The sequence below is a fragment of the Clinocottus analis genome, unplaced genomic scaffold (assembly GCF_023055335.1).
Source record: "Clinocottus analis isolate CAN_PGR_092001 unplaced genomic scaffold, fCliAna1.0.p SCAF_15, whole genome shotgun sequence".
Classification (NCBI taxonomy): Eukaryota; Metazoa; Chordata; class Actinopteri; order Perciformes; family Cottidae; genus Clinocottus; species Clinocottus analis.
In genome coordinates, this window is record NW_027175876.1 from 14,207,733 (window position 1) to 14,223,819 (window position 16,087).

Below are 16,087 nucleotides of genomic sequence, written 5' to 3' on the forward strand. Positions count from 1 at the left end.
CTTTTGTAAATATTTCCTTGCACAAAAAAATGATAACCCAGATTCTGTTGGGGATTGTAAATGTAGAGCTGCCTGACGCCTTGTTTTGCTTATGTATGACGTCTCTGCCATACAGAACTGGAATGCGACAACCCGTTTATTAGTCAGTTGAGACATATATCTCCTACATGGTCCTATGGGCTTACACGACATAACTTGGACGTATTTGGAACAGCTTACGACATGAGCTTCGTGGTGAAGCCACGACTGTCTGCAAACCTGCATGCGTGTTAGCGTCATTTCAGCATGTGGCCTTTACAGTAACCAGCTCATCAGATCTTGGGGAACTCCTGTTTTTAAACCTCTGACAATACATACTTTGTGCTGGAAGTGTCCTGCTCAGACTCTTCCTGTTAAAGGCCTCACACAATATCCATGAATTCAACCGCTTTTGATTGTCTGACCTTGGAAAACAAACAGAGAGTTCATGTCTGGGGGCTGTGAGGTGTAGCTCGGGCTGGGATATCAGAGCAGCTGTTTCTGTTCTGCCTGCGGAGAGCAGAGTGAGTGTTGAAGCTTTAGACCCCCTGGGGGAGGGGGGCAGAGACGGGGGGATAGCCTGTTGAGCCCAAGGTGAAAGGGTGCCACTGACCTGCAAATGGAGACGGGGGGAGCTGACGCTCAATCTGACTCTGCCAGGCAGGGTGGGGTGTGAGGGTGTGTGGGTGGGTGGGGGGGTGGGGGTGTATGCAGTCTGGATGGGTGCACTGTCTGCCTGCCTTCTGCCCTAGAGACAGAAGTTCTCTGTTGCTCCGTTGTTCCGTCGTTCTTTCACTCTTTCTCACTCCCCCTCTCACTCTTGGTTTCCAGCCTTCCCATCTGCATGTGATTTAGGCACAGGCTCAGGGGAGAGGCAAGTCCGCTAGGGGAGAGGAATCAGGGCAGGGAGGGAGGGCGTGAGGGAGAGGAAGGGAGGAAGTCCACACAAGTTTGTTTTACAGGACTCTGGCCGGGCCGGGAACTAGACGCTGCATCTGGGGGTCGGCAGCAGCGGGAGAAGGGAAGCCAACGGCTGCAGCCTGAGCAAGAGGAGCTTCCCAGAGACTTTCCTACGGCCAGGAGACACTGAAAAAGACCAGGACAGAGAGGGAGAATTAGTGCTCCACTGGGCAAACACACAAATATGGCTGCTGAATCTCTGACCTGCCTCTGCATTCTCTGCATCCTATCTGGGGTAGCTTATCCAGCTTCTGCTGCCAGGCTTGGAGAACAGCAACAGTCGCTGCTGAAAGTAAGACAGATTTGGTTTAATCTTATTTTGACTAGTAAAACTGTGCATGCTATCACATCTCCGTTTGGTTTCTGACCTTTTCTGCCCACTGCACATGTACTGCATGTTAATGAGGCTGATGATCATGTCCACAAACATGAAGGTGAAAACCGTAAAAGATGAGGCAGGTTTGGAATGTGTTTTGGCAGTTATGGCAGTCTGGAGGGGTCTCTGCGGAGCTCACAACGATCCTGCTTTGTGCTCACGCATGTGTGTGTTTATGTCATCAGAAGTACCCCGAGGCTAAAGCTCACATGGGCTCTGAGTTACTGTCTCCAGCGCTGTCATGCCCCTCCTGCCCCTCTCTGGCAGTTCCCTAATGGAAACCAGCTGCCAAATGTTGAGCAACAGCCCTGAGAGAGAGAGAAAGAGAGAGCACAATAGACAGTAAGGGTATGAGAAGCCACACAGAACAACTTGCCAATGATCCCTTAGCTTAGCATGCTACAAAGGATATGAGCTCAGGGGCCAAACTTTCAGCTCGGCAGACAATTTCCTTTTTTTCAAATCTTTTCTGGTTCTGAGTTCATCTATTTTGCTCTGAATTTGAAAACAATAAGATTTCTCGTCACATCAAATCCATTTTGGTCCTATTTATTGTCATTTTCTTTCCCCGCGTCCTGATTATTCGATCATAATCAATACCATGAGATTGCGTGGCGATTCTTTGCAGCCCACCGCTTGTTTGTCCCCACTGTAAACGGATACAAGTGTGAGGAGGGTGCGGGGATGTTTGGCCGTGTAGGTCATCTCTAAGCAGGAAACTGGAGCTCTCATCCTGTCACAGACCTGCACCTGGTTTTTGTTGTGCCGTCGCACCGGCGACAACCTTGGTCCATTCTTGTGAACGCTTGGGAACGCTTTCTTCAAACTTGGCAGAAGCATCCACACTGATTAGATTTTGGAGTTTAAAGGTCACTGTAATTTCACGTCTGTCCCATTTTGTGATATCTGGGGAAAGTGTTGAACAAATTTCTTTAAATTTAGCACAAACGTCCACATAGTCTCAGTGATGAACTGAACAGAATTAGATGGTCAAATATCACTGGGACCTCACAAAACATAGTTTGGGCCTAAACTCTTTAATCCATATGCTATTTAGGATATTTCACATATATGTCTCATGATGATGAAGTGATGAACAGATATGGATTTTCTAGACTTACCCATGCCATAATTAATTTGCCGTAACCAGGTTATTTCACTAAAGCTTTGAGGGATTTTGTGGAAAGGCAAAACTTTAATACACTGGCATTTGACGAAAGAAAATATCTTAATCTGGGGTCCTGCAGAGTCAAACAATATTAATGTAATTGTCGAGTAAAAAGGTTGCTATCATTAACTCTATCTGAGCAAAACCACTCAAAATGCTCAGCTTTCAAGCAACATCTTGCTTGACAGATTGTATAATGCATGGTTTTCGCAAAACTTTTTTGTTGCAGTGTTGAAGTCATTTTAGTCATCTAATAAACTTGTATGATGTATGTGCCCGCTGCCTATGGCTACAAATGAGTGGTAGAATATGTCAGGCCATAGATAAACTAGAACTCTATCCTTTTACATAAATGTTCTATAACTGTAATTATGTGGCGTCTTTGGATGCTTTTGGGGTTGATTTGTGTCCATTGGCCCCATAGGACTGAACCGGAAAGCCTTGATTCTTGGCTATATGGTGAATTTGTTCAAAGTTGATCTGTATTAAGAAACATCCTGGGAAAATAGAGCATGTAGAAGTATTCAATCCCCAAACTTGGCAGCGCCATTTTATCCTGTTTTAATTTATTTTTCTATTGCACCGTGTTTCTTTCTCATGTCTGAGTTTTCTGAAGTTAAGGTCCCCGGGGGAAGGCCTCGCCCCCACAGCCAGACTGTCTTTGTGCAGTTATTGAGTTAGGATGAAATTCTCATGACCTGATCTGTCCCGTCTTAAGGATGTTCAGAGGAGTTAGCATGACTAAATCCAGCGTCTGAACCCCTCTTCGAGGTCAATATAAATACAGCAGCCAGTTGCGAGGCAAAGCGGAAATTAGATTCCAGCTTTACCACCTAATCCACTTAATTCTCCGACTGAGGGAAAACTTTGTCAGCGGAAAGATGTACATAAACACACACACTCACACATATTTAAAAGTAAACTTTATAAAACATCATTCTAGAGGTACAACTGTCATAGAGATTCCACGCACACTGCAGAGAGAGGGCATGACCAGAGGGTGTGTTGACTTTGGACAGCACTCAGCTGTAGAGCCAAATCCTGTTTTTGTGCTCGATTACCAGCTGCATTTTGTTGGGCTCTGTTTTGCAGAGATAGAGCCTTATGCTGTATCCCATAAGCATCCAGTCAACGCACAGGATGTCCACTGACAAATGCTTCGAAGAGGCAGCTTCACATGGAAACAGAGAGTGGCTGTATATAATGTGTTGAATGTCATCTTTGTTCTCCCCCGTGGTGAGCATAGTGGGAGGGCCACAGAAATAGTTCACATTACTGAGTGTGCTCACAGTTGGCAGACGGTTGCAAATGTCAATTGTTTAAATTCACATGATAGTTAAGGGTTCATTAAAGTGACCACTGTGTTTTAAATCCCTGTTCCGATTTTATATTACAGCTCTAACCCCCAAGGGAAATAGGTCTTAAATGAGTAGTTTAATGTGTTTGAGTAGGAACACCAGCTGACTGAGAATAGAAGATTGATATCGAGCGTATGTCTGTGTGTTCAGTACTTGGCTAAAGTAGAGGCTAGTTAGCCTAGCTTAAAAACTGAGGAGGATACAACTAGCTGGGTTCTGTATTCAATGTTAAAGCAGAGACACATCAGAAAGGATTTCTTGTAGTGGTGTGTCAGGTGGGTTTACTAATGAGACTATGTGAGACTCGCGGCGTTAGGTCTGGAGCAAAGGAAAAAGATTACAACATCAAGTCATCCAAACATGGGCAGAACAATGTTAGTCAACAAGCTGCTGGGTTGTGTATCTGAGATACATTCCTCTCAATTTTGAGGACTCTAGTATAAAGAGTTCATGTCCTGCTTCAAGACCATCTGCAGTGTCTCCCCTAACCTTAACCCACTGCTCTATGCTTCAACAGCTGTTTTACCCATTATATACACAGCTAATAGTCCTGAAGCCATTCAAAACACTTTCAAGTGGCTTTACAAATGGTAAGTAGCTAAGGATCTCAGTTTTTCCCCATAAACTTGTAGGTTGGAGTACCATTTGGGGCCAAAACTTGTATCTTTTTCCTGAGAGCACCAAACCTGTTTGCATCATCAGCTGCCTTTTTAGGATGTGTTTACACGGAAGGTTAACACATAAATGTTTATGTGGTAGTGATGTATGGGTCTGGTATCGACGCATGTGAACTGTGGCTCAGGGGGAAAGCCACAGGGAAAAGGGGTCTGCTGGAAGAATTAGTGCTGCTGTTCACGGGTTGTTTCGCATTAGCTGACTACAGAAGCATGTCCTTGTCTAACAGTCCATCTGTGAATAAATCAAAGGAAAAATGTGAATCATAAGTCACCATACAGTACTCTTGGTCTGTGGAATGTTCCATCCTCCGGCCATCCTGGATGCAGCAATGTCCGGCTAACTGAGTGGAAATAAAAAGGTCAAGCTATGGAGTTCTACAGACTGCTATTGTACGCCTCATTGAATGGTGCTGCTTCAAACGCTAAAAAAGGTTCAAAGGGCTGTGTGTGTGTGTGTGTGTGTGTGTGTGTGTGTGTGTGCGTGTGTGTGCGTGTGTGTGCGTGTGAGTGTGTGTGTGTGTGTGTGTGTGTGTGTGTGTGTGTGTGTGTGTGTTGTGGAAGGGGGTTCGTCGCTGCTCTGAACCCTGACATAACACCATCACGAGAAACTGTGTTGAACAAACATGAGACAGGATGTGCAGGTTTTCAAATGACATTCTGTAAATGGGAGGGAACTGCTGCCATTTCTTCACGACTCACATCCGCATTATCTTAAACATTACCCATGCAAAATTATATTTACTCTGGTGTATTACCGGTACAAATGCGGTGCCTGTTGTCAACGTGTCTGTTTAGAATGGACCAATTGCTTGGAATGGGGTGTTGCTGCTTGTTGCGTTGAATACATATTTAGACATGAAATCATTTTAAAAAAGGCAGCCATTTTCCATTTTGCGCAGAGATTTAAAAAAAAACTGCTCTGTTTCACATAAGTGCATGAAGAGCTTTATCACCTACTCTCTCTAGCAGACCAACCACTGTTTGGTGACACCCAATTCACACCACCACTGTGTTACCTCTTTTGGCGAAATATAGTGACTATACAGACTATGAATATGAGTGAAAATCTTTTTGATTATTACTTATCAGTGAGATTTTTTCTGTTCCTGCTGCAGGTATGTGCAAAAGGATTTTTCCTGAGTGAGCAAAACATATGCTTGCCATGTAACTGCAAGGGCCACGCGGACTACTGTGAAGACATCACTGGCGTTTGCATAGTAAGTTTCCCCCGCGTCGATTTCTACGTATCAGACTGAAAAAATCACTTACTGCTTCGATCATCCTCCTTTTCAGAACTGCAAGGATCACAGTACAGGGGACTTCTGTGAAATGTGTGAAGATGGCTACATGCTGGCTCGCAGCCTGGAAGGACGCCACTCCTGCAGACCCTGCGCCTGCCCCCTCTCCGTCCCCTCCAACAAGTAAGCCGGTCTGTTTTTGTTTCTGCAGCCGCAATACTGCTCGTTGGCAGGCGGTGGGCAATCTCTGACAATACTTTACCCCTGTATTTCTGGCTAGCTTTGCAGCGCGCTGTGACAAAGGAAGTGGCCTTCTGCGGTGCAAGTGCCAAGAGGGCTACGCTGGACATCTCTGTGAGAGGTCAGTGCTGACGAGGCGTTCAACAACCAATCTAGTAGTTATATAAACCAAACGTCTGCGCACTTTCAATGGACACTACAGATTACTGACTGAGTGAGGTAAGCAGAACCTGAACACAGTAGAGAAAAATATTCAAGCAGTTCAATATGTCTTCCTGTAGGTTACAGGGCAAGCAGCCGTAGAACGGCCAACATGTATCCATGTCCAGCGGACATGTTGCCATTGTGTGCTTGGTGCTAGTGTCAGTCATGTCTCTCTGTACATCATCATCAATTTACTTTACGCCGATGTTCAACAATAGTTTAAGTCGGAATGAGTATGTGAATGCAGAGATGGTGATTGGTTCTATCATGGCAGCCTCAGTCCCGCAGAATCCTTTGCTGCTAAATCACAGTTGTGTGTCCATGTGTAAGAGATAGCTGAACCAACAAGTTGCACCTTGTCTGTGACAACACACAAAGAAGGAAAAGTAAGTAAGTTCTACTCTGTTCAGGTGGACGTTACTCCACTATATCCTGACATAGTTGTTGGCTGCTATGTCGATGCTCAGAGTATTTAATTTAGAAGCTTTAAAGTCATGATGGAAAACAAAACAAAAAATCCCATTGAAAGATTTCATCCCAAAAGAAATCCTGGGATGCATCGGAAATCAAAGAGACTCTGCAAAGGTGGGTTTTTACCCTGTGCATCATAGCAGGCTCACCTGTCTCCCTCCCTTCCAGGTGTGCTCCAGGCTTCTATGGCAACCCAATGGCAATTGGTAATTCCTGTAAGCGATGCGACTGCAACAGCAACTCCGACCCGAACCTGATCTTCAACGAGTGCCACAACATGACAGGCCACTGCCAGCACTGCTGGGGAAACACTGGTGGCGCCAACTGCGAGAGGTGTGCTACAGGTTTCTACGGCGACGCCATCAGTGCCAAGAACTGCAAAGGTGGGAGCAACGAGTTGACTCGTTCGTCCAAGATATGTTTGATGTTAAGGGGAACTTCCGTGTTCAAAGGTTCTGCTTCAAGGTATTGCCGTTGCTGAGTGTTCTGTAAAAGCTGAGCAGCTGCTGGCATGTAATGTCACAACATGTTGGGAGTGGGCATATGAACAGCTTCAACAAATGACCCCTTATATTTGCTTTTCTTCTTAGTTATATCAACATCGTTTCATATCATGTACATTGTGGTGTGTGTGTGTGTGTGTGTGTGTGTGTGCGTGCGTGCGTGCGTGTGTGCGTGTGTGTGTGCGTGTGTCATCCTAAAGCCAAGGTGACAATTGGGGATCAAGGATTACCGTTTGCCTTTTTGGAGGCATTGCAAATCCAAAAATAACCCTTTCCGCCACACACGTGACATCATCTGACCTCTAACGTTCTCAATCGGTGATTGTGCTCTGTGTCTGTCACAGAGTGCGAGTGCAATGAATGTGGCACCTCTTCGTGCGACGATAGGAAAGGAGTGTGCCACTGCAAGCCGGGTGTCACCGGACAACTCTGTGACCAATGCGAGGTGAGAGGAACCGCGGGACTCTGGTCCAACTGGTAGCGTTACTTCTTCTGAGGTGAAAGGTCTTGTACTGCAAGTTTTTGATTTTTTGGGCTATCATGCATATCAGTAATAGTAACATTGTTGCAGCAACATAGTAAAAGAAGATCAATGCGTCCAGAAAGCACAGTCAGACCCAGGTTAGCCAAAATTATTTGGAAGATTGCTTTTGTAGTTGAAGCACTCAAAAGCAAAATGAAGTATTTGGTCCACCCTCTGTTTCCCCCCATTACTGTAACTCTGTTAGCACTGTTTCTGTTTGCACTATTCGAGTTGTTAGCACCGTTAGCTTCTGCTGCTGGCTCAGCCATCGAGACTTGTGTGGAGGCGATCCCTTAATACAGTGGTTCTCAAACTTTTTCTGTCACGCCCCACTTTGGAGGAAGAAAAATGATCAGGCCCCACCGCCCCGAAAACATTGGAAAAAAATGGTCTAACTTTTTGACTTTTTTCTCCATTTGTGCTTTTTTAATTAATAGATTAAAGAAAATTGAAATCCCTTACAAGTAAACCAGATTGCTCCATCTGACAAAAACTAATAACATGTGCAATCATTTTGTTAAAACAATGCAAATAAAGTAATTTATGTGCAAAAAATAACTCATATTTGGCAAAAAAGATACCAAGGAAGTCGGTTGGGTCCCTGTTTTTCCCCATAATTTCATGTTGAAGTGTCCTTGAGCAAGACGCTGAAGCCCCAGTGCTTTACAGCAGCACAAAGCTCCTTAAATACTAAGAATGGGTAAAATGCAGAGAATAATTCCCCTACTGTGGGATTAATAAAGGATTCTTAAAAAAAAAAAAAATCTGCATCTCCCCTCGCACCCAACTAGACGGTCACGCCCCACAGTTTGAGAACCACTGCCTTAATTTTAGATATGCTCTGAATTTTGAATTAGGCGTCTTTAAAAAGTTGAAGTAAATGGACTGCAATTGTATCGCGCTTTTCTAGTCTTCTGACCACTCAAAGCACTTTAACACTACTTATCAGCATTCACCCATTCATACACTGATGATAGGAGCTAACATTCATACACACATCCACACACTGTAGTCAAAGCTACGGGAGCAATTTGGGGTTAAGTGTCTTGCACTTCGACATGACACATCGACATGGGGTAGAGGAGCCAGGAATCGAACCACCTTCTTAAGTAAGAACGACCCTGCTCACCACTGAACCACAGTCGCCCAAAGTGTCAGCTGAAGGTTAATTACTGCTATTAACTGAAGTTTCAATTGAAAGGAATGTGCACGAGCGCAAAACAGTTGAACTCTCTTTTAAAGAGCATGAAATGAAAGTAGTTGAAATTTCAGTCAATATGGAATGGGTGAAAGCAGTTGAAGTGTCCGTTCCAGCCAAAGCAATGAAAGTGGAAGCGCTTATGGTAGCTGTAGTGTTTGAAAGATGAAAGATGGTGTCATCTGGAAAAGCACCTGGAAAACATTATTTAGAGGAGAAGACAGAGTGGGCTGATATCCTGCTTGAAATTTGATTCTGGATCCTCACCGTATTTGGGCGTGCAGCCAGTTTTCCTGTGCAGTGAGGGATTATTAACCAACATGTCAGGGTGCGCTCGATTGATTTCCATCTCAAAATAGAATGGTTCCGATAATTTTGCTTCAGTGGATTGAGAGGACCTGTCTGATGGGCAGAGTGCCCGTATACGTTTGCTGTAGCAGTGTTACGGTGTCACTGTGTTCTCAGATCTCAGCGGTTATAATGATGGGAACTACCAAAATAAGACCCCAGTTGTCCTAGACTGGAATCATCCTTTTATTGATGCCACAAAAACATTGTTTTTTTGATGAACATAAACAGCCAGGTAATGGAATCTAATTGTGTGTTGTTTTTTTTTACTCATGTAATCTAGGAGGGCTACTTTGGTTTCTCCAGCTGTCAAGGCTGCCGGAGGTGTGAATGCGGGCCAGCTTCCATTCGTTCCACCTGCCATCCCCTCACCAACAGCTGTCCGTGCCGCCCGGGGGCCGGAGGTCGTTACTGCGAACGCTGCCTCCCAGGCTACTGGGACTACAGCCCCGCCGGCTGCCAGAGTAAGTCATCCGTCCGTCATCTAGCATGTCAAATGTTCTCTTGCTCTCGTAAAAAAAACACAAAAAAACCCACACATTTAATGCAGATAACGATTTCCCAGTGGAAAAGGCAGCGCTGAGTGCTCATGTTCCCACACCCACGACCACGGTAGTGCGCATGATGTCAGAGCAGCATCTGCCAAGAGCGGCGACCCTGTGACCAGAGACTCTATGCTGAGAGCTGGATGACATCACCAATCCATACACACACACAGCTGCAAACACAATCCCACGCAAGAGACGCCACAGGACAGATGCACAGGCCTCGAGCCAGACTACCATCTGTGGGTCTTTACATACTGTATGCTTAATAACTGCCCTGACCTGTTTCCAGCTGATTAACAATTCAGGCGCTCTGATTTACACTCTGTGGTGAATTGCATCTGTTTTGGGTATTTTTTCCACAGAGTGTGACTGTGAGAGCGGCCACTGTGATATGCATACAGGAGAGTGCCTGCCCGAGGCTGCAACAGTTAACCTGTGCAACATCAGTAAGTGGACTGAACAACCGTAGCAGAGACTCCACTGCGGCAGTTTTTAAAAGAGAAAAAAGACAAATTGTTCGAAGTTATAGCATAACTCCACTCTGCTGCAATGCTGAAATGCATTTGCTTTTGGTTTTAGGTTGTGATGAGTGCATTTGGCATCTGATCGGGGACTTGCGGGTGTCCAATAAGACACTGGACCAGCTGAAAGTCGGAGTACTGAACATCTCTACAGGCGCTGCTGCCAATGACCGGCTCAAATACTACAATTACACCGCTCAACAATTGCAGGTACAGACACACATGCAAGAACAAAGCGGTTTTCAGCAAAACAGCTCTGACTGTACATTACTTGGCCAGCACCAAATGAGGGGGAACATTATCAAATAGCTAGTGGGGCTATAATAATAAAACATTCCTTTTCCTTGACATGTACTGCACACGATCAATTCATTAATTCATCTGCTTTGCTCTCAGACTCAGTTTCAAGGCTGGAGAAACGGGTCCTCTTTGATGAAGGCCCAGACTGTGGAGCTGGAGAAGGCCACAGACACCGTGGTGGTGGACATCAAACAGCTCGGAGAAGCGGTCAGCAAAGCCTATCATCTTTCATTTAAAACACTTTCACCATTTAAGGGAACTTTCTGGAATTTAAAAGGCTAAAAAAGTTTAACAATTGTGCATTTTTATTGATTTTTTTTATCTCCTTGGGTGTGCGTATGCCATACATTTTGGCAAACTTGTGAGTTGTTTTTTTTGGGGCGGAGAGTCCAACCCCTCTCCTATAATAAGTCTATAGAAAACATTGTTGCCAATATATGTTCTCCCCATATGCATCAGATGAGCTGTTAAATACTTATAATTCCACAAACTGCTTTTCCTCATTTCCATACCCTTCTATACAGTAGGCCAGTCAGATCCGATGCAATGTCTAAACAACATCACCAACTACGGCTGTAACTAAAGATCTTCAGAAGAAAGTTATTTCACCCGCTCAATGATGTGTCATTGATTTGTTTTTGTGGTGGTTTTCCAGGAGAGTGTGGTGAAGACTCTGGGGAACCAGCTGGATAACGACACGCTGGAGACCCTCACTCTGGCTGAGCAGCTCAGCATGAACCTCACTGATCTCAACCTCCGCATTGAAGGTACCAAAACGGCTCTGGGCTTTAGTGCTATTAGCATCTCATGCGTTATCTGCAATCCTGCAGTGGTCCGACAAGAGACAAATTAAAGGTTACTTACTGGAGGTGGATTTTGCAGGCTGTTGACCATCATTTCAATGCACCTTAAGTGCACAACGCAATCAGGGCAGACCAACTCCACCTTTGCTAGTTAAGCGCATTCTCGGGCGCAAAGTAATACACAAGGGTCTCTTAATGAATCATAATCGTGTTTTGTGTGTAACATGAATTAAACCAGTCGCCATATCTTGTTCCCTTTTGAAGCAAGTTGCGTGTGTCTGGCCCATTGCTTTTTAATAGGTAGTTTGGCAAATTGGAGAAACAAGGGGTTTTGTATTTTTTAAAGACTAAACACCAACACTGTGGATGGAAAGCAAAATATTGTTTGCATCATAGAAGTTATAATCCTACACAGGCAGCACTGGAAGATAGTATGATATGAATAATATTACCCTCTGTTGCCTTATTTTTTTACAGCAACTATACAGGAATACTTACTTTGAAGTAGCCCACAATCGACACTTGCACACAGAAGGTTGACAAAAGAGGTCCACACGAGGCGTAAAAACAGCTTGTGTGGACTCATCATGACACATTTTGTGAGAAAAAAATATGTGGGGGAGTAGGTAGGACATTAACAATTTACTTCTAAAATGTCCATTGTGGACAATGGACATTTTTTACTTATTTTACTTCATACTTTACATCTGAGTCTACACTTGCAATCTGGTCACTTGTGTATTTAGGTTCCTAATTCAGCTGTGTGTGTGTTAACGTATGTGCACAGAGATGATCCATGACTGGGAGCTGTACAGTGTGAAGCAGGATGTGGATCCAGAGGAGGCCAGGCGGAACACTGAGCAGGCCCAGGGAATGGTGACCTGGATGAGGACCCTGGATCTGTCCCCACGGGGGCCCATCGCCACTGACGAGTCTACTGAAGCCCATGACTGTGAGGAGATACACAGCAGCTCACAAAATCACAAGAGTGCAAACAGAGGCATAAACAGACTTTACATACAGATTATTTTATCTTTTGACAATGAGTCGCACTCATGAAATTGTATCCAATATTTGTGCTGACTCAGCAGAGATAACATTAAAAGAAGAAAGTTGGACTACAGGAGAATAAATATTTGAAAGAAATACAGAATGCCTGAGAGCCTTTCTCCATTATATTGCATAATATTTTTTATATTTTGTCACCTGCCGCTTGTATTTGGTGTTTCCCTTGACACGAATAAAGATATTTCGACCATAAATTGGTGAATGAATGAAGGAAATAAAATGTTTATACTCAAACGTTCCTGGGGAGAACCCCCACGGTCTTCACCAAAGTTGGAACACAACCAATTAGCACTTAAAGTAAATGACAGCAATAATATTGTAATATTAGCATAGTAATAAGTTATTCAAATGTAATCATGCCTCATGTTTCCAGTGCTGAGGCGTGTCCGTCAGTTGGAGAAGAAGTTGATGATCACAGACGGCCGCCTATCACCTGTCAGAGAAATCCTGTCCCGCTTCTCCACCAAGCTGTTGGACGCTCAGGGCTTTCTGCAGAAAGCAGCCGGCACCGTCCAGGAGACAGAGGCCACGAACAGAGCCAGCATCCTCAAATTCCACAGGAATGAGGTGATTTCCCATGACCCCCCCTCCTTCTCACCACCACCACCACCTCAGGCTCCTGCTGAGCGCCTCTCTCATCTCTCATCCAACACTCCCTGTTCTTTCTGCATTTGTTAGTGTGGATGGATGCATTAGTAGACAGTCCTGCTAAAGAGCTCACAGGCCTTCCTCCCCCCGCTGTGAGGTAGTGTGCTGGCACGGAGTTCCTCCTGTAAGTGCCGTCTGCTTTATCTCGTCTCCCAATGATACAAACAATGTTGAGTTTCGCTCCATTAAAACGAGGCGCCTCCCTGGCTTTTGAGAGAGAGACAGAGAGAGAGAGAGAGAGAGAGAGAGAGAGAGAGAGAGAGAGAGAGAGAGAGAGAGAGAGAGAGAGAGAGAGAGAGAGAGAGAGAGAGAGAGAGAGAGAGAGAGAGAGAGAGAGAGAGAGAGAGAGAGAAAGAGAGAGAGAGAGAGAGAGAGAGAGAGAGAGATGCATGTTGTTTGCCAGGCGTGTCAGAGAAGTCTATTACTGGTGGTATTTAAGTGCTGAGAACAGAAACACAAAACCATCTGTGGGAGCTTTGGACTGTTACATTAGGAGGAGGCGAGCACAGGGAGAGCAGCAATGCTGCAATACAAAAAAAATGTTTTCCCATGACAGAATTCATAGCCTACACTACAGAAACATGACTTTATTCACCTCTAATACAGTAGAATAATTACTGTACAGAGAAAATCTCTCTTATTCGCACCCCAAATCAAAACACTAAAAAAGCTTTTACACTGCTCAGCAAACTCTATTCAGTATATAGATACGTCAAATCTGTAGTGGTGCGTTCACGCCGCTACATCTAGAGGGAAGGCTTTATACTGCAACCAACTGAAACTTCCCCCATGTGCCAGGCTTTAAAGACAACCACGGTGGCTGACACAAAGATGTGTTAACGTAAACGGTTCTCTCTCGACCCAATGTTTGGTTTGTCTATTTTGGGCCACTGTAGAAACATATATATATATATATATATATATATATATATATATATATATATATATATATATATATATAATATTGTGCCACTAGATTCCCACCAAATGGCTGCACAGTGTTCATTGGAAAGCCAACATCCCAGCCAGAAGCTGTAAACATCTGGGCCTAAGCCCAAATCTATTTGGGCTTGAGATTATTTGAAATCAGGCTGAATAATATGCACTGCAATAATTGCAAACAAGGATCCCCAATAAGTAATGATAATTTGGTCTTCACAATTGATGTTAAATAACTGAATATTAGGCCAGAAGCAGAACATTTAATTAATTATCTGTGGTTAATTTTGGGAATAGCGTAGTAGTAGTTGTAGAACCCGACAGGGTGGACGTAGACGGCAATATTTCCACAGCCCTGTGTTTGTTTGAATTTTTTGTTGCGCAAGAGTAATCAGGATTGGGGATCTCCATGAACAGGGTCCTTGCTGTAAATCTATGCTGTGAATGGTGCACTAACCAAACACGGAGCCTCTACTAATCCGCGGCTCCATCTAGCTTCAGCACAGATCGGTGGACACCAGCTGCAGCCACAGTGTGCACACTACCGAGTCACCACCACAATCCAATGATCACACTATTGTGCCATACTCAGTCATGCAGTCACTTTAAAAGTGAGGTGTGGGTACTGGAATTTATTAACAACAACATACAAGTTGTATTTAACACTATAAAATATGTAGCATGATAAAAGCTACTTAACTTACTGTATGTATGGACATTTATAGCTGGACAGAGAGAGGGATAAGACATGCTACAAAAGTCCCAAGTTGCAGTTGTAGCATATGTGTCTTAGACAATATCACAGTTTTTCCTCGATCAAAACCAATATGATGTGACAATGTGATCATATAACATCATGGGAATTAATTAATTAATAATAATACAAGTAGTATGTTAGCCCACAATTCAGTAGGAAAAAGTTAAATACAAGCTTAAATTTGAAGGCAAAGCTGGCTATTTTACATTGCTGTCAATCTTCATGCTAAGCTAATAACCTCTCATCTCTAGCTACAACTCCAACACACAGGCGTGAGAGTGGTACCGATCTTCTTATCTAACTCTCAGCAAAAAAGTTTTAAAAAAGTGTTTTTACCTAACAGACAAACTATTCCTTGTTCGGGCCGTTCCAAGCCCCAAAACATGTATTTGCAACGTGGTGATCCCCCTTCTTATTTTATATTAATCTCTCCTGTATCCTTGTTCTGGAGCTAGAATTGTGGCTACATTTGATGTACAAACATGATTCCACGTGTCCCCAGGCAAAGCAGCAGAGTCTGACAGAAGACCACACCGCTGTCAACAATACGCTGGAAATAGCCAGAGGCTCCATCTCTGAGACAGAGAGTATAGTGGCTGAGGTGGACACCATGGTGCAGGTGAGTCCTGCATGACTGCGAGGACCTGTGCCTGTCAGAGGGGACCCATGGTGGTTTTATAAGCAGAGGTCGGTTGTTAGAATGGAACCAAATGTCTTGATCCCTAATGTCCAATGATGCTCAGGTTTTTCTTAAGGGCTCCCTGAATGTGTGTGTGTGTGTGGGAGGGAGAGGGGGAGGGGGGTATTATGTTTCATAATCTAATAGACTGTGAGTTAGGGCCGCAGTATCTCAGCAATTTCATTGAGTTTATTCATGAAATGGATTCCAGAGACGGAGCTTGTGTCATATCTGAAACTGGGCAATTTGATTTGGAAGCAATTTGTGGAGGCCAGAGATCGAATAAGCTGTGTTCTCAAACAGCTCTCCCTTTTTACTCAAGTAGCTCAGTTACTCTGTGAATTACAATCATCCAGAGGTAACAATGTTAGCTTGGCTCTGAGGTAAAAATATTTATCACTTTCTGAGTATGGAACTAAGAAAACCACCTCTACAGACATCGTTGGGGATTCTGAGAATGGGACATGAATGCAAAGTGATAGAACGCCCTCTCAAATAGTAAATGACATGTCTATGTGTCTGTATGTCTGTGTGTTTGCATG

General features: G+C 44.1%; 1 protein-coding gene across 1 annotated transcript in view; it reads left to right on the plus strand.

Annotated features, from left to right (window-relative positions):
* The first annotated feature begins 988 nt into the window (after positions 1-988).
* The window catches only part of lama4 (laminin, alpha 4), a 28,608-nt gene continuing 13,509 nt past the window's right edge, over positions 989-16,087 (plus strand). Inside the window, exons 1-14 of the mRNA XM_068577214.1 lie at positions 989-1,270; positions 5,673-5,774; positions 5,851-5,978; positions 6,076-6,156; positions 6,879-7,093; positions 7,558-7,658; positions 9,566-9,746; positions 10,193-10,276; positions 10,410-10,561; positions 10,748-10,858; positions 11,307-11,418; positions 12,242-12,406; positions 12,896-13,089; positions 15,369-15,485. Of these exons, the coding sequence (XP_068433315.1) occupies positions 1,163-1,270; positions 5,673-5,774; positions 5,851-5,978; positions 6,076-6,156; positions 6,879-7,093; positions 7,558-7,658; positions 9,566-9,746; positions 10,193-10,276; positions 10,410-10,561; positions 10,748-10,858; positions 11,307-11,418; positions 12,242-12,406; positions 12,896-13,089; positions 15,369-15,485 (1,851 nt within the window). The 5' untranslated portion in view covers positions 989-1,162. The remainder of the gene's footprint in view (positions 1,271-5,672; positions 5,775-5,850; positions 5,979-6,075; positions 6,157-6,878; positions 7,094-7,557; positions 7,659-9,565; positions 9,747-10,192; positions 10,277-10,409; positions 10,562-10,747; positions 10,859-11,306; positions 11,419-12,241; positions 12,407-12,895; positions 13,090-15,368; positions 15,486-16,087) is intronic.